General features: G+C 45.3%; 1 protein-coding gene across 1 annotated transcript in view; it reads left to right on the forward strand.

Annotated features, from left to right (window-relative positions):
- Positions 1-1963: 1963 nt before the first annotated feature.
- Positions 1964-18479, forward strand: part of LOC133356993 (porimin-like) — a 49334-nt gene continuing 32818 nt past the window's right edge. The window contains exon 1 of the mRNA XM_061574736.1: positions 1964-2207. Coding sequence (XP_061430720.1) covers positions 2144-2207 — 64 coding nt within the window. The 5' untranslated portion in view covers positions 1964-2143. The remainder of the gene's footprint in view (positions 2208-18479) is intronic.

Raw genomic sequence — 18479 nt, forward strand, 5'->3', positions numbered from 1 at the left:
TTCAATTGGAACCTGGAAATGGGTTGTGTTAACTTTTTGGTTTATAATTTGAATATTATGCACCCTATATCTGTTTCATGTTTCTGTAACTTCATTGTTATTTTAGCAATGATCAATCTAAACATGATTGCCCTTTGCAGACTCACGCTGCATGGAATGTTATTATTTAACATTGATTCACCTTCGTGCAGTGGTTTCGAAATCTAATGTGAAACTGTTGTTTTTGCTTCCATTTCTATTCGCTGTCATTGGTGTCCTTTATTGTTCTTAAGCCAATAACCCAGACCACTCTTGCAAATACGTCTCCTATACCTGCTATCTTGAGTTTTCCACCTGGTGAAACGCAATAAACTTGAAACTCACTCATTCACTCAAGCACTCATTCATTCATTCACTCAATCACCCACCCACTCATTCACACACTCACCTATTCACCAATTAAACAACTCATCTACTCACCCACTCACTTATTATCTCACTCATTCACTCACACACTAACTCACTGACTCACTAATTAACCCACTCACTTATTCACTAACTCACTCATCCACTCACTCACCCACTCATTCACTCATCTCACCCACGCGCTCATGCACACATTCATTCACTCACGCACTTGCCCACTCATTCACCCATTCACTCACTCAATCAATCACTCACCCACCCACTCATTCACTCACCCACTCATTCACTCACCCGCCCACACACCCACTCACCCACTCATTCACTCACCCACTCATTAATTTACCCACTCATTAACTTACCCACTCATTCACTCACCCATCCACCCACTCATTCACTCACTCACCCCCACTAATTCACTCACCCACTCATTCACTCACCCATCCACCCACTCACCCACCCACACACCTACTTACCCACCCACTCATTCACCCACTTACTCACCCACTCATTCACTCACTCACCCACACACCCACTAACCCACTCATTCACTCACCCACTCATTCATTTGCCCACTCATTCACTTACCCATTCATTCACTCACCCACCCACCCACCCAACCACTCATTCACTCACTCACCCCCACTCATTCACTCACCCACTCATTCACTCACCCATCCACCCACACACCCACTCACCCACCGACACACCCACTTACTCACCCACTCACCCACTTACTCACCCACTCATTCACTCACCCACACACCCACTAACCCACTCATTCACTCACCCACTCATTAATTTGCCCACTCATTCACTTACCCATTCATTCACTCACCCACCCACCCACTCATTCACTCACTCACCCACACTCATTCACTCACCCACTCATTCACTCACCCATCCACCCACACACCCACTCACCCACCCACACACCCACTTACTCACCCACTCATTCACTCACCCACTTACCCACTCATTCACTCACTCACTCACCCACACACCCACTTACTCACCCACTTACTCACCTACTCATTCACTCACCCACTCACCAACTTACTCACCCACTCATTCACTCACTCACCCACCCACACACCCACTCACCCACTTACTCATTCACTCACCCACTTACTCACCCACTCATTCACTCACCCACTCACCAACTTACTCACCCACTCATTCACTCACTCACCCACCCACACACCCACTTACCCACTTACTCATTCACTCACCCACTTACTCACCCACTCATTCACTCACCCACTCACCCACTTACTCCCCCACTCATTCACTCACTCACCCACCCACCCACACACCCACTCACCCACTTACTCACCCACCCACCCACTCACCCACCCACCCACTCACCCACTCACTCACTCACCCACCCACTCACACATCCACCCACCCACTCACCCACCCACCCACCCACTCATCCACCCACCCACGTCAGGCTAGAAGCCCCACCCACGCAACGCTGTGGGCGGGGCTTCGAGCTCTACGTCACGACCTCCACCCCCTCCCTATATAAGCTCCCGCCCGCGGCGGCCCCACTCAGAGCTCCCTCTTCTCACCCCCCTCCTCTCCGATTTTCCCGCCAACACCCACTCGCCTCTCCACTGCTACCGTGCGCCGTTGCCGCCTGTGCTTTTCCCAAGTTATATCTTCTCCCTTTCTCGGCTATCGTTTCCTCATCTACCCAAACCTCACCACCAACTCCCCTCACTCGCGTGTTGCCAACATGCGGACCCGGGTTTCCAGCGTCATCGCCTGGGCTCTGCTCGCCGTCGTTCTGACAGCCTCAGGTGATTTTCCACCGCCGTCACCCGTGCCGTGCCGTGCTAAGCGAGAACGCCTGACGAGGCTGGTGGTGGTGGTTGTTGTTGTTTGGTTGTTGTTGTTGTCGTCTGCCGCGGCGTGGGTCGCGATAATTTAAAAAGTTTTGAAATCGCCGCCCTCCTCGTCGCCGCGTTTGCGCTTTCGCGCGTGGCGTCGTGAGTGCACCTAGCCTGGCACGGGCGACGCAAATGAACGTGCGGATGCGGGCTAAGGCAGGCGTCGGCAGGTGAACGGCGGGTTCACGCCGGGGCATCGGGAGATCGAATTGCAGGTGTGAGCGAGTGTGGGTGGGTGAGTGTGTGGGTGTGAGCGAGTGTGGGTGGGTGAGTGGAGTGAGGGTGAGTGAGGGGTGAGGGTGAGTGGTGGGTGAGTGGTGAGGGGTGAGTGGTGAGGGGTGAGTGAATGGGTGAGTGAATGGGTGAGTGAGGGGTGAGAGTGAGTGGTGAATGAGAGTGAGTGGTGAGTGAGGGTGAGTGGTGAGTGAGGGTGAGTGGTGAGTGAGGGTGAGTGGTGAGTGAGGGTGAGTGGTGAGTGAGGGTGAGTGGCGAGTGAGTGTGGGTGAGTGAGCGCGCGGGTGTGAGGGTGAGTGGTGAGGAGTGAGTAGTGGGTGAGGGGTGGGTGAGTGGTGGGTTAGCGAGTGTGGGTGAGTGAGTGTGGGTGAGTGGTTGGTGAGGGGTGACTGAATGGGTGAGTGAGGGTGAGTGGTGAGGAGTGAGTGGTGAGTAGTGGGTGAGGGGTGGGTGAGTGGTGGTTTAGTGAGTGTAGGTGAGTGAGTGTGTGTAGGTGAGGGGTGGGTGGGTGGGTGAGTGTATGTAGGTGAGTGGTGGGTGGGTGGGTGAGTGTGAGTGAGTGTGTGTAGGTGAGTGGTGGGTGGGTGGGTGAGTGTGTGTAGGTGAGTGGTGGGTGGGTGAATGTGTAGGTGAGTGGTGGGTGGGTGGGTGAGTGTGAGTGAGTGTGTGTAGGTGAGTGGTGGGTGGGTGGGTGAGTGTATGTAGGTGAGTGGTGGGTGGGTGAATGTGTAGGTGAGTGGTGGGTGGGTGGGTGAGTGTGGGTGAGTGTGTGTAGGTGAGTGGTGGGTGGGTGGGTGAGTGTGTGTAGGTGAGTGAGTGTGTAGGTGGGTGGGTGAGTGGTGGTGAATGAGGGTGAATGAGGGTGAGTGGTGGTGAGTGTGGGTGGTGAGTGGTGAGGGTGAGCGCGCGGGTTTAGAACAACAACAACAACGCGCGCATGGTCAGTGACTCAGGTGCGTGTCAAAGGAGGAGGTGGAGGAGGAAGACGGTCCCACACCGCCCTTCCTTGACATTGTCTCTCTCTCAAGTATAACAAGTTGGCGTTACTAACACGCGGAGCAGCACTATGCACACCTTGGCTGTGTCGCCTGACGAAGCACGTTGTGGTTCCTGGCAGCGAAACGTCGAAACTCGGACCGGTGGTGCTGTACTCGTAACGAATTATCACGTTCTGTCTACGTGACACAAACCTTCAAGTTGCATTCATTAGGTATAGATAACCCTGGTGAGTCTGATGCAACCGCAACAAGCAAACTATGAACAGAACATGTTAAAGCGACGACGCGCAACAGAAACATCCTGGATAAACCAGCAAATCTTCCAGAAAATAAAAAAAAACGTATTACAACGCTGTGTGCGAAAATCCCAGTGTAATGCAAGTCAAACAATAACAACAATGAGACAATTTAGATTAAAGTTATCGGGCCAACTCCGCGTTTCCGCAAGAAACATGGCTTAAACCATATGTTTTAGAAATCAACAAAATAAAGTTATTAAATACAATGTAACAACAGTTATCGTAGGATTCTAGATGTGAAGCTTTCGTGACTGCAAGGATTCATACTCTTAGTTCTTTCGGTAAAGTCACGTAGGTAAAAAAATGAAATTAATAAAAATAAAATAAAAATCACGACGTTTCGGAGGCAACACAAGTCTCCGTCATCAGGGGGGACCGTCACAGCCAGATTTGCTGCATCAAGTGAGGCAGGGATTCAAGATGCAAGCTCTTAAATACAATTTTTTGTTTTTTTTGGTAAAGTCACGTATAAAGATAAAATAATAAATTAAATAAAATGTATGCTATTATTTAATTTATTATTTTTTTATCGTTATACGTGACTTTACCGAAAAAAAACAAAGAATAATTCCTGCAGTCACGAAAGCTCCAAAATTAAGATTGAACCTCTTAAATACAAGTTAAGGGGGGAGGAGAGGGGGGGGGGGGGAGCTTATCAGAATGTGGTAGCCAATGAATCGTAGGAACTTTGATTCAAATGTAACAATAAACTATATACATAACATGTACGACCAAACTTGCAGCCATATCTGGCAGCTCATTGGCTTGTGGTGGCGGGTTCATCGACACATTTATATTTTAACGCGATCGAATCCCCCCAAAAAAAAATCTGTATTATGGTTGATAAGTGTTAACTATCGGCTTGTCGCCTGACGAAGCTGGTTGTTGGTATGGTTGTTTGGTTGTTCGGTTGTTGTTATTTAAGGGAGTAGCGTCACGGTTGCTACTCGAGCTGTACACGTGGTGGGCTAAAGTAACAAAAATTGGCGCGTGTACTACATTTCTCGTGTTGGTGGCGGATTTAAAGACCACGATTATATATTTACTCGATCTAACACAACACCACCCTCGCCAAAAACAACAACGACCACCTCACGTATAATGGAAATAATAAAATAATAAAAATAAAACATAATAAAATATAGTTCTTTAGGTAAAGTCACGTAGAGTGGAAATAATAAAATAATAAAAATAAAACATTTATTTGTATTATTTTTTATTATTTCCATTCTACGTGACTTTACCGAAAGAACCAAGAGGATGAATCCCTGCAGTCACGAAAGCTTTAAATCGAAAACAACCACCTCTGTTGAGGACTACAAGTTGTTGTGTGTTCAATGCGCCAATGCCATATCACAACCGTGTCAATCAATATGGTTTACCCTGTATTCTTGTACAGGGAAATTGAGTTTTCAGGTCCATATGGTGTAGAGCCGTTTCATTACGGGCAACAAAAAAATAATCATATCAGTCTATTTGTTTGTGTTTATCTCCTTGTGAATGGGACTTTGTAGAATGAACGTTGAGATTTATGAAGGGGCACGGGGTGACCAATAAGGTTTGAATTGGTTGCTAATAATAAGGGCACTGATAAGGGGTTGACAGGTATGAACTACACTACTAAACGCTACACTATACACTACACTACTACATCATACGTGTCAACCGATACGGTTTAACCCTGTATTCTTGTACAGGGAAATTGAGTTTTCAGGTCCATATGGCGTACGGCCGTTTCATTACGGGCAACAAAAGTGGGTTTGTTTGTGTTTCTCTCTTTTGATGGAATTTTGTAGGATGAACGTTGAGATTTAAAAGGGGCAAGGGATGACCAATATGATAGGAATTGGCCTGTAATAAAGTAGGCACTAATAAGGGGTTGACTGGTATGTCATCGCTGTACTGTAACTCAAATAAACACAACCCGCTGCTTATTAAACTCGTTAGAATTTCGCGCATATGCCTGCAAAATATTTTTTTTGGTGGTTGTGGGGCCGACAATTGTTGGAAATCTGTTGGATCAACTTTTTACCCCCCCTCCCACCCACATCTGGGTCCACTTTCTATAACTTTTTGATTCAAGCCTTCTGTAAAGGCTCTCAAATCATTTAGTTGATGGACAAACGGAACGTTGGACTTTTAGAAGAGATTATGCCGGAGCGTTTTGGTTAATTCCAGAAGCACTACGAGGCCAATTTCAGAACAACAACAATGAAAACACACAAAAATTTAAGTCTTAAGAGTTCAGATTGTAATGGCTGGAGGCACCTTTTAAGGATTCTTAAGGAGTCGATGTTAATGTAAGGAGTGCTTCTCGGCCATACTAAGGCACGGTGAGGAATTTCACGGTTCATTGTCAATTGTTGAGAGACTCCAGGAGGCAATGCGAGGCAAAATTAATGGATTCTTAGGATTCGTGTTTATAATTCTTGAGGCTCATAGAGACGGACTAAGCCAACTTTAAGAATCTTAGATATGTATCCCACGTAACCAGAGCAAGGCATATTTAAGAGGTCCTGACGGTGTATTGTTTGAACTGTATAATGCTCATAGAGCCACACTTTGCATTCTTGGGGTACTGTACGTATTGTGTTAATGTCAAGGGCTCGCAGTGGCAAGGATATGTTTACAACTGCGTCTGGTATGCAGAAGATCGTGGGTTCGACCCCAAGCCTGACGTCTGCTGCTGTATATTTGAAGTTTGTGTGTTTCTCTCCCCGTGGTCGTGGGGGATTTTTCACCGGGTCCCCACCGGGTTTTTTCCCCCTCCAGATTTAGCATCAACATCATGCCTTTCGAGTATTTGGCTGCTATACATTCTCACGTGATGATAAACCACTTAGATGAGCTATAATTTGTAGCCATGTCGCTTCTGAAAAAGAGATTCATAACTTGGGGGTGGACCTTACCTGGTAAAATAAAAAAGCACTTGAGTTTAAGTCTCGCAGAGCCCAGACCAAGGCAAACTTGATAATCCTCTTGAATTCACTGTTAATATCTGGGGCTCGCAGAACCAGACTACGACACCTATTGTAGGCGTTTATGGCTTTGATTGTGATAGCTGTTCTAGCTGAAAGTATGGTAGTGAGATAACGTTTCAGGGAATTGGCCTTTTTCGGGTACAGTAGAGAGGGAGAGAAACCGTGATTTGTGTATATATAACAATGTCGCCAATTGCAGCCTGTAGTTTATACAGCGTTTAATTAAAGCACAAATCCCTCAAAACGTCTCGTGTTGATCTAGGCAGCACAAGGAAGGGCTCATAAGTGATGTCATCACATCTATGCCTCTATTTTAGGAACGAAACAGGAGGATTTCTCCACAATTCTAGATGTTGCCTGATGATGCTGATTGTAATTACTGGCGAAACTTCACCGTTATCGAATTGTAAATGTTAAGGGTTTACTCTCCAACACACCGGTGTGCTGTATTAGTAAGTAATTTGCATGTTCTGTTTACGGGACAAACCTTACTAATTGGCTGTGTTGGGTGGTGGCGAGTTTCACGACACATTTATATTTACGCGGTCTAACCCATTATGGATGATATTGGTCGCAAAAGCCTATGTGTTTAAACCAAGGCAGCAGTGTTTAAAGTGTATAACACTCATTCCACTCGTTTGCAAGTCAACAGCTGCATGAAGGCCTCCATCTGCCAACGCAAGGTCGTGGGGGATTTCCAACCTGAATGTGTGACATGTTTTCAATTGGAACCAGGAAATGGGTTGTGTTATCTTTTTAGGTATAATATGAATGAATATTTCGATTTAAAGCTTTCGTGACTGCAGGGATTCATCTTCTTGGTTCTTTCGGTAAAGTCACATAGAAGGGAAATAATAAAATAATAAAAATTCAACATAATAAAATACAATTCTAACGACGTTTCGGCCACAACGCAAGCAGCCGTCCTCAGGTGAAGAACAGGTCTGTCGCTTGAGGACGGCTGCTTGCGTTGTGGCCGAAACGTCGTGAGAATTGTATTTTATTATGTTTTATTTTTGTTATTTTATTAATTCCCTTCTACGTGACTTTACTGAAAGAACCAAGAAGATGAATAAATGTATTTGGTGTTTGGCTGTGATTTACATTTCTACGTGATGACAAACAACTTTTTTGAGCTATCATTTGTGATAGCAAGGTCACTTATGAAAAATAGCTACGTAGCTCAGTGGGCCTTTCTTGGTAAAATAAAGAAATCGTTTTTAATATTATTAATTTGAAACGTATGGCGGTACCCTGGGGTATCATAGTACCCCGGCTCTCTTTTATAATGTCCGTGGTGCAGTAATTTTTTGTCTGTTGATGGTCAGCGATGCGGCAAATGACTCGTCTTGACGAGCTGTACACGATGTACTGTGGCGCATAAAAGCGTTCAGGGTTTCGGCGCAATCGTCCTTGCTGCGTTTCGACATTGCGGAGTAGCACTGATTTCAGATTGATTGGTACCCCAGTCGCGGAGTTAAGTACACCCCTGGAAAAAATAGTGTCCCAGAAATAAAATATTTAATTGCCTCGGCCAATTTGTATTATTTGGTACCTCTGGGTACCGCCATAAGGATCATGTGAGGGATTATTGTTTGTTCCTTTTTGCACTTGGGCTTTTCCTTCACAAAGGTGACAGTTTGGCAATGTACTGTGCAGCAAATCCGGTTGGTGTATGTTCAGTATCATAATGGGCTTGCATCTGTGTGTGTGTGTGTACGCACACACAGTAGTCGTTTGTTTAAACAAGCCGAGCAAGACTGGAATCAAAGTATAGAAGCACAGAAACATGAGATGTGGGCAAGGGCAGGGTTGGATTGCTTTTATAGAAATGAAACCCAACGTTTTTTGGTAGCTTATGCTATGTCGTATACAGTAGTTAATTAAATTTGTTATGACTGCCATCTGAGATGTTATATTGACCGAGGTTGTCACGGCTCGCTGTGTATAAAAAATTCCCTTAGAAGATGGATGGCATCGTGAGGATGCCTCGCATCCTGATGATGGCTCCAACATGGGAGGTGAAACGTCGCACAGGAGAGAGGAGCAGAGCTCGCCACCGCTTTCCCAAAAGAGCATCGTTTTAGAGCATTTCTCAAACCTGAGACGGTTAATTTTGAAACTATTTAAACGATTTCGATTTAAAGCTTTCGTGACTGCAGGGATTCATCTTCTTGGTTCTTTCGGTAAAGTCACGTAGAAGGGAAGTAATAAAATAATAAAAATAAAACATAATAAAATAATTCTCACGACGTTTCGCCCACAACGCAAGCAGCCGTCCTCAGGTGAAGACCAGGTCTGTCGGGGAGACAGCGTCTGAGGACGGCTGCTTGCGTTGTGGCCGAAACGTCGTGAGAATTATTTTATTGTGTTTTATTTTTATTATTTTATTACTTCCCTTCTACGTGACTTTACCGAAAGAACCAAGAAGATATTTAAACGATTTTATTTTCCTAGGTAAGGCCACTAAGCTATATAGCTATTTTTCAGAAGCGACCTCGCTATCACAAATGATAGCTCGGCGAAGTATACTTATACGATTATAACTTATACTTATAATCGCGTGGAAATGTATGGCAGTCAAATACTCTAAACACACGTCGGTTCTGAATGTGGAGGGAAAAACCAGAGGACCCGGAGAAAAATCCACGCGAGCATGGAGAGAGACACGCAAACTCCAAATATACAGGCGGCAGGGTCGGGATCGAACCCACGAGCTCCTGTATACCAGGCAAGGTAGTTAACATCTCCTAGCCGCCGTGATGATGATGAGAGAGAGACACGCAAACTCCAAATATACAGGCGGCAGGGTCGGGATCGAACCCACGGCCTCCTGTATACCAGGCGAGGTAGTTAACATCTCCTAGCCGCCGTGATGATGATGAGAGAGAGACACGCAAACTCCAAATATACAGGCGGCAGGGTCGGGATCTAACCCACGGCCTCCTGTATACCAGGCAAGGTAGTTAACATCTCACCAGCAATCGTATAAACAATGAAAAAGCTTAGCTATGGAAGATATCTGTCGTAAGCGCACATCTGGAAAGTGCATCTGGCGGTGAGAGCAGTTTTTGTTTGTATTTTAGGAAAACGTATTTTTCGGAAAAGTTTGAACTTGATCATGAAAAGCGATAATCCTTTGTGTGCCTAAACAAGCACGTTTCATTTGGTGACTTCATTTGTTCATCATTGGTAAAAAATTAACCCGTAAAAACAAAGTTTTTCACTATAAATCCTTTATATGCGTGTTCAATGGGCCACACAACCCAGCCCACATTGGTCTTTGAAACGGGTGGCTAGAGTCCTCTCGTCCTCTGGCTTGAGATGGCTGCCACCTATGGGTTAGATGATTGTGTGCCAGCATTAACCAATTGGTAAATAAATATTTTTAAAAAATTCCCTAAACAGTGTACAATTTTGGAAAAAAAATTTCACGAAAATGCATTGTCACGCACAACGAGTCTGTGTGCAAAATGTCAGCTCGATTGGATCACGGGAAGTGGGTTAAAATGACCGAAAGATTTGCACGGTCGCAAGCAAGCACGCAAGCAAGCAAGCGAACTTAATATAAAGGATTTAAAAAGGGTGAAAAGTGTGCGGAGAACCGCGGAGAGCGTTGGACGCTTCGAGACTGAAATAGCAACATGTACATTGGAGAACGAACATGAGTTGTGTGTGTGTAATATGTAAGTTTTTACCATTCAGATCAGTGTGGCCTTGGACGAGGACACATCATGGCCATTATCATAATCTTTAGACTGTAGGAGAAGCTCTTTCACAGATTTCCAATGTTGGTGGTTCGGGAAAGTTACAACAAACATTAACAAGACGGTCCCAAGACCACACCAGGATAATAACACCACAGTGGTAGTCCCTCAATAAAAATGGCATATTAACATTGAACTATCGATACTACACGGGTAAGGAACGAGGTTACAAATCACATTTGCAAATGTGGCTGCTGTATTCAGCGCTAATCTTCTGCTTCACGATGTATTATGGTTGAGAATAATGATGGAGTGGCAGCTACGGGAGGCAACACACCCACCGCGATGAAACAACACCTTGTGGTGCCGGTACTTTATGGATCATCGCGTCATGAGAATTGTGGGGCGATTGTGATGACTTAAAGTTTCATTGATTAGGTACTAGCCCTGTGAGCCATGCGGCTCTTGAGTCGGGCGCAACCGCAACAAACTAAATATGAACACAGACCATCCCAAAGCGACGACGCGCAACAGAAACATCCTGGAATAAACCAGCAAATATTGCCAAAAAAAAACTTATTAAAACGCTGTGTGCAAAAATCACAATGTGGTACAAGCCAACAACAACAAACATAAGACAATTTAGATAAACCATATGTTTTCGAATCGCCAAAATAAAGCTATACAAACAATGACTTTTGGGGAGGGGTGGGGGTCTTCATCTAGCAGTGGATAAGTCTTGGCTGACGGTGGCGTCGAACTCATTGTTGAAACTAAAAGTTTCGTTTTCTAGGGAGAGGTGTGGGGGGGGGGGAGACGCGTTTTTTTATTTCATTGTACCAAATGGCGTGTGAATAATAAACTCTCCCACGTTAGGCGAGTTGTAACCTGCAACGTTTGCTAATGTTGTGATGACAGCGGTGTGGCGTTTTCAAGTCTGCAGGTAAAAATACGCCACTGCCATGGAAACCCTCGGTTTATTCAAGTTCTAAACCCTGCAGAAGGGGGTTGAACTGCGCAGTTGGCAGTCGGTACGAGTCGTCAACATGATACTGGTGTAGGAATCACCTGATTCCACCAGCCCACAGGGGATTATTGTGTCCGTCCGTCGTGCATCCAGAAATGGGAGGGGTGAGGCTGGGTGGAGAGGGAGGGAGGGGTGGGGTGCGGAGGGGCTGGGTGGGGAGGGTGGGGCTGGGTGGTGGGTGGGGCTGGGTGGTGGGTGGGTGGGGCGGTGGGAGGGGTGGGGCTGGGTGGAGAGGGGCTGCTCACCCCGTGGTGCCCTTATAAAACTCAACGTTTAACCTACTCACGCCGGCATGTGCCCGCCCTCACAGTTGGCCATATTTGCGGAATACACCACGCCGCCGTTGACCCTGCAGGCCATTGACCGAGCAACCCAACGTTCCTACCAGCTCCCTCCGCAGGAATGTGTTCATCGCCGATTCCCTTCCCAACAAGTTTACCGACCCGTACATGGATGATGCCGACTCCCCATCGGCACCCGTCGTGGGGGTTGTTACGCATACTTGGTATCACGCTGCTCGGTGTGGGTTTGCGGAAGGGGGAGGAGTTGGTTGCCCACGACCACTTCAGTTATCGCTCGCCGCTCACGTGAGCTGTGGTCAGGAATCTAATCTGGTTTTTGCCCCATTTTCGTATGGCCCAATGTGTTAACCACTTGGTCACCGCTCCCCACTTTAAAGAGCCTTTTGTTTGTCATCGATTGATAGCCGAGGTATTATAGAAATGTGTGGTTCACATGCCAGTGGAGAGAGACTCATTAAACGGCCTGGCGGAGCTGATGGAAAATTGCGTTAAAGGTTCTCGGCCAGTCTCAAATAGATTTCCGCAAACATTTTAAATTGTGCCCTGTCAGTCTAATCTCCTCCGACTGGGAGTCTCATCCACGCAGATTTTCGTTCGGGTTCACGGCACGGTGAGAGAAGCACCACTGCACTACACCATGGCAGCTTGATGGCAAATTAGTTTGGAATTTTGAGTGTTTGCGATCTCTGGTGTTTTTCTGGTTGTACGCCTCCCCTGTTGTCGTTCAGTTTCAGAAGAAGCTTCCAACGTCACACATGATGGCTGAACAACATACAGTACAACCCGAAAACAGAGAGAGACATACAGCACAACCGTGAAAACATGGTTGAGCGTTAGGCCCTCATACGTGTTTATCACATTGGGTTCCTCCAAAGCACATCCCGTGCCAACCCATACTGTTTACCCCGTATTCTTGAACGGGGAAATTGAGTCTCCAGGTCCATACGGTGTACAGCCGTTTTAGTACGGGCAAAAAAGTATACTTTTGTCTTTGCTTGCGTTTCTCTCTCGTGATGGGACTGTGTTGGATGAAAGTTGAGATTTTTAAGGGCACGGGGTGACCAATGAGGTCTGAATTGGTCTGTAATAAGGTAGGCACTGATAGGAGGTTGACAGGTAGGCACTACACCATTAAACGCTACATGACTAAACACCACTACTAAACGCTACGCTACACTACTATACCATACCTGTCAAGCCATACTGTTTACCCCAATATTCTTGTACAGGGAAATTGAGTTTTCTGGTCCATACAGCGTACAGCCATTTCAAAACGGGCAACAACCAAAAATGTCACTTTCTCTCTTGCGATGGGACTTTGTAGAATTAACGGGGTGACCAATCGGCTCTGAATTAGTCTATAATACGGTAGGCACTGATAAGGGAGTTGACAGGTTTGAAACGCAGAATAGTTAATAAAGGAATTGACCAACACATTGCAGTGCTTAGGACCCTATAAACAAAAATACTCGGTAAAGGTAAATTGACTTTACCGAAAGAACCAAAGAGTAAAGGTAAATTATTATTGACATTCAGGCGTGAATTCTGTGAATTGTGAAATTGTGTTTTTCTGGGTGACCACGTGCAGACACTTTTTTTTGTGTGACTGCTTTGGCATGATGACGCATAAGCACGCGTGTTGGTTTAACCAGAGCAACTGGGGTCTGTGCTTTTAAAAGCTCTGCACGAAAAACAATGTGCCATTTGGCAATGTCAGACGTGTAGACTTTGTTTGTATTGTTTTGAATTAGACCGTGTCTTTTACAGGAATTAAATCGATTTCTTGGGGGGGCACGGGTCGAATTCAAAGGTTGCAAACAATTCCCTCCTATTTGTTCTGGTACAGTTTTGTTTCAATTACACTCGAACTTGGGGTTGGCACGCAGCAAAAATAGTGTTGTCACGTGTTGTGTGGGTTGTTGCATGTCGCTGGGAGGGACTTTTCTCAATGCAGTGCTTGATTAAAATCCTGCCGGTAAGCTGGTCGTTGGGTGGTTTAAATACCAGCATGCAGTGTGGACCTAATGGCATTTGTGACATTGCTAATAGCACAAGGTTTACTGTCGGCGTCAAAGCCCAAATCGCAAGTTAAAACATACTTGTGACCCTGGGTGCAGCCACACTTTGGATGTTGGGTGCGTCCAACTAGTACAACAACAAGAGGAGAGCCATGTTCTTAGAATTCGTGTAAAAAAAAAACTACCCAAATACTTTGAGGGGCGCGTGAACGCGAGACTGGGCCGTATTTTTTTCGTAATCGCTATTTTAAGAGCAGCACACGCGCGCTCTCGATTGTTTGTAATGGCGCATTACAAATTATTGTTGGGCTTTGAGACATTTACCGTTTATCGAAATGATTCGGAGGGGTTAGTTTTTTTTAAATTTACTTAACAATTATAGTGTCGGGAGCCATGAAGCAGTCCTTGAAAGAGCCGCAGGTTATCGACCTCTGAACTAGGAAATTCTTCGGTGGCTGTTACTTGAACTACAGATGAGAAGAAAACCCTGTTCTGGGGTGTCGAGTCTGCGGTATTTGGCATCGTGGCCCTCTGAACGCGAGTTTGATGCTTTCACACCATTGGAACCTTCTTTGCCAGTAGCAAAATATGATAATTGTTTTTTTACCCTTTTATCTAGCAACAAAACTGACACATTTTTTACAAGGAGTCATGTTTGCATTGACCACAATACCTGCGATCAGAATGCAAACAAAAAACACAACTCTTATGTATGCACTGTCCTTGAAATTGATTGGTCCACACCTGAGACAGCTTTTCTTAGAGACTAGCCTTTTGGCGTCATCTGGTCCAACACCATGTGAGACTCGGCGCTAAGAAAAGCTGTCTCGGGTGTGGACCAATCAATTTCAAGGACAGTGCATACATTACCAGAGTTGTGTTTTTTGTTTGCATTTTGACCGCAGGTATTGTGGTCAATGCAAACATGACTCCTTGTAAAAAAATGTGTCAGTTTTGTTGCCAGATAAAAGGGTTAAAACAACTCTTATTATTTGATGCTTTCGTTACTGCTCAAGTGGTGACATTTGAGCGTTGCGCCGTTAATAGACGCACTTTTTCCTTGGGGCATGACAACAAAACAGGGGGTAACCTGCTTTGAGGCCTCTCTAAATTCATTAGTCGTGGAAATGGTGATGCAAATATTAACGCTCACACGATGGCCTGGTGACTGAGCGGCCTGTGTGAAGAGTGTGAAATCCTTGTTGGGCGGGGTGGTCGACTCTGCCCATTATCTCCCCAGGGGGGTCATAAAATAGGTACCACTTTGTGGAAAAGTTTAATGGTCGTTGCCTCAATGCTCATTTGAGCAGATTATTGTTTCGTCATTTTTTTGCTTTAAACTTATAACTCTAATGTCAATAGTAAGGCTTGTTTATATTACGATTGTATTAAGCAAGCTTTTTCGTTTCTTTCTCTTAAATTGATTTAACCTTGACCACCGTTTGTTTTAACTGCACGATGCTGGACCGTGCAACGTATAACGACTCAATTCCCCGATCGACAGCGGCGATGATACACCGCTGCTCATGACGCAGTCTTAGCCACGTGAATGTGAAATTATAGTTGTTCTGGATCTACATGAGCCGTACGAAAGAAGAAGAAGACCACTGTTACACCATCGCAAGGAGTTGTTTCACTTCTCCTAGCCACACGTTTGGGGTGTGTGCACATCTTTGCGTAACTTGGCACCTGTGTTTACACATGTAATTGTATACCCACTCGCACAAGCGTCCAGTGAAATGCTCTGGTGGCACAGTGGGTCGCAACGGCAGTCAAGAGTACCGAGTTGGCACCGCTGACACATCCAGGGTTCAATTATGGCTTTCATCATCAGCAGCAGCAATGGTCAAATCCACTGCTGAGTGAGGGCTTTCCCCAAGCCGTCGCCAGCTCTCGCAGTCTTGCAATTCAACAATCCATCTGGCACCTGCGTACGATCTGATTTAATCGACTTTCTGTTGGGTGTGTTCCTTCCCGGCTGCTACTCAGTTTCCACTTCTGTCACCCCCACCCCCGCCAAGGCAGTCGGCCATCAAAGACATTATCATTAACCCTGAGTAAAGCAATCCAAATATTTGGTCAATTCTTAGTGCGGGTTGCATGAGTCATGTTAGATTGAGTAAATATCCCCTTGATCTAGGTCATTCCCATCTACAGTTGACGTCTTAAAGATATCACTCACTGTACATGACCTTTACGGCCAGGTAAGAGTCCACTGGGACACCAAAAATAAAGCTCTCTCTGAGGGTGTGACCAGGTATGCTGGGTTAACGCCGTGCGCTGTATTTACCTAGCACAGAGGATTAAAAAAACAACAAGATATAAAATGTGTAAAAGGCACACGTGCGTATCATCTGGTATTTATTTTTTCTGCAGAGGCACAATGTCTGTGTGCCTTTTTACCCTTTCACGTCTAGTTGTTAAACTTCTGTTTTTTGCACCCTCTGCACTATTATTCTGTTGTGGAATGTTTCATAATTTACACACAATTGATATCTGTTGACACTGAAGAATGCAAATATAGCAGGGACGATGTTAATAATTGCCCTGGTGGTCTGTCTGGCATATACAAAATAAAATGGGTCGAAATAAATATAAAAAACATTCTAGACTTCAACATAGTTTCCGTAATCTGCAGGCTTCCTTCCGTTTTTCGTAAAATGTCTTCTAAGTCTCCCTGTAAAAATATTCTGCGTTTGTGCGGGCAAGTGTGTGTGCTATTGCCACTCGCTCACAAAATTCAGTGAGCTTAAATGTAGTCTTCGCACATTTTTTTTGTGACGTGCGTGCCATCGTAGGAAGTGGTTTATGATGCCTTGTATAAAGGTGTCAGTTTTGTACCAGTTTAAAGGGTAAAAACCTACTACTATAGTGGTTTATGATGTTTTCTGCTTGAGCTTCTCGTTGTATTGAGACCTGGGGTGTAAAAGTTTTCGTAAATAATTCTCCAGACCGATTTTCATTATCCCGACTGTGTGTATAGCACTTAGCGGCTATGGAGAACTGAAAGTGCTTCCCCTTGTACAGTGGTTGGTGCCAGCATTCCTGTAACTGCTTGGAACCCCTCAGAGCTGCTGTTGTATTAGTGTTAAGAAATACTGCAATCATAATAACTTTAATAATGTGTGTAATGTTGAAATACTTTCGCACCATACGTAGCCAACTACGAATCGGAGGAAGGGTGAGTGTAGTGTGTGGGTGAGTAACCATCTGAATCTATGTATGTACGTTGAACTTCTTTTGCTCCGTATGTACCCAACCGTGCTAATCGGACGATAAACTAAAGACAAAAAAAATAGTGGGGTGTTGCAACATACACTATATACTGGTCTGGCCTTCATCGATTCATCTTTTATAGAGGGATATTTCTCTTCTTAAATCACTCCTTGCATAATAAATGGTGCCGTGCCATAGTGACACACCGCTTGATAACGTAGGTTTAGTGAAAGGCTGCCGCAGGGTCTGTTCAGATTTCACCCGCCGCTAATATTACCAATGTCCTGGAATACAAACACAGGTAGCCAGATTCATGACGCTGGCTCTAACCCCCCCGAGGCCACCCATATTGGGCAGAGATCAGCCGGGGTTTGCCAACTTCTCTGTCGACTCTATTGAAACTTTCTTTGCCAGTAGCAAAATATGATAATTGTTTTTTTACCCCTTTTATCTGGCAACAAAACTGACACCTTTTTTACAAGGAGTCATGTTTGCATTGACCACAATACCTGCGGTCGGAATGCAAACAAAACTGATGTTTGCACTGTCCTTGAAATTGATTGGTCCACACCCGAGAGACAGCTTTTCTTAGAGCCTAGTCTCACATGGTGTTGGACCAGATGACGCCAAAAGGCGCACTTATCAGAGTTATGTTTTTTGTTTGCATTATGACTGCAGGTATTGTGGTCTATGCAAACATGACTCCTTGTAAAACGGTGTCAGTTTTGTTTCCAGATAGAAGGGTAAAAAAACAATTATCATATTTTTACTGGCAAATGAGGTTCCAATGGAGCTCTTGAAATGTTCAGGTTTCTGACCCCTGGGGCCAGACCAGGCGAGAGCTGGCATCTGAATCCTACATGGGGGTACCCTACCTTTGCCTTCATGGACCCCATGGTGCACCACTCCCCTGTGTTGTCTGTTCCCCCTTAGCTGTTAGCATATCCTTAGGTTGTAATCTTTTTGCAACGGGTCAAGAGAAGCCATAACCGATCGGAGTTCAGCCGCGCGACACGTATCCGCTTCGGTGGGGCCATTCTCTTGTCGCGAAGGGTCGCGCTGCGCTGCCGGAGTTGCCGAACGGATGCTTGATTTTGGTGACGTGACGCCGATAGCACGGGTCGGATCAAATCGAGACTTTGTTATTGTAATAGGTTTTTACCCTTTCAACTGGTACAAAAACTGACACATCATGTTTGCAATAACCACAACACAAGTAGTCAAAATGCAAACAAAAAGAAACAACTCTGATGTTAATGATATGCACCGTCCTTGAAGTTGATTGGTCCACACCCGAGACAGCTTTTCTTAGAGCCTAGTCTCACATGGTGTTGGACCAGATGACGCCTCGGGTGTGGACCAATCAACTTCAAGGACAGTGCATATCATTATCAGAGTTG

This window comes from Lethenteron reissneri, chromosome 56, assembly GCF_015708825.2.
Source record: "Lethenteron reissneri isolate LAM-NWPU_2019-01 chromosome 56, ASM1570882v1, whole genome shotgun sequence".
Lineage (NCBI taxonomy): Eukaryota > Metazoa > Chordata > Hyperoartia > Petromyzontiformes > Petromyzontidae > Lethenteron > Lethenteron reissneri.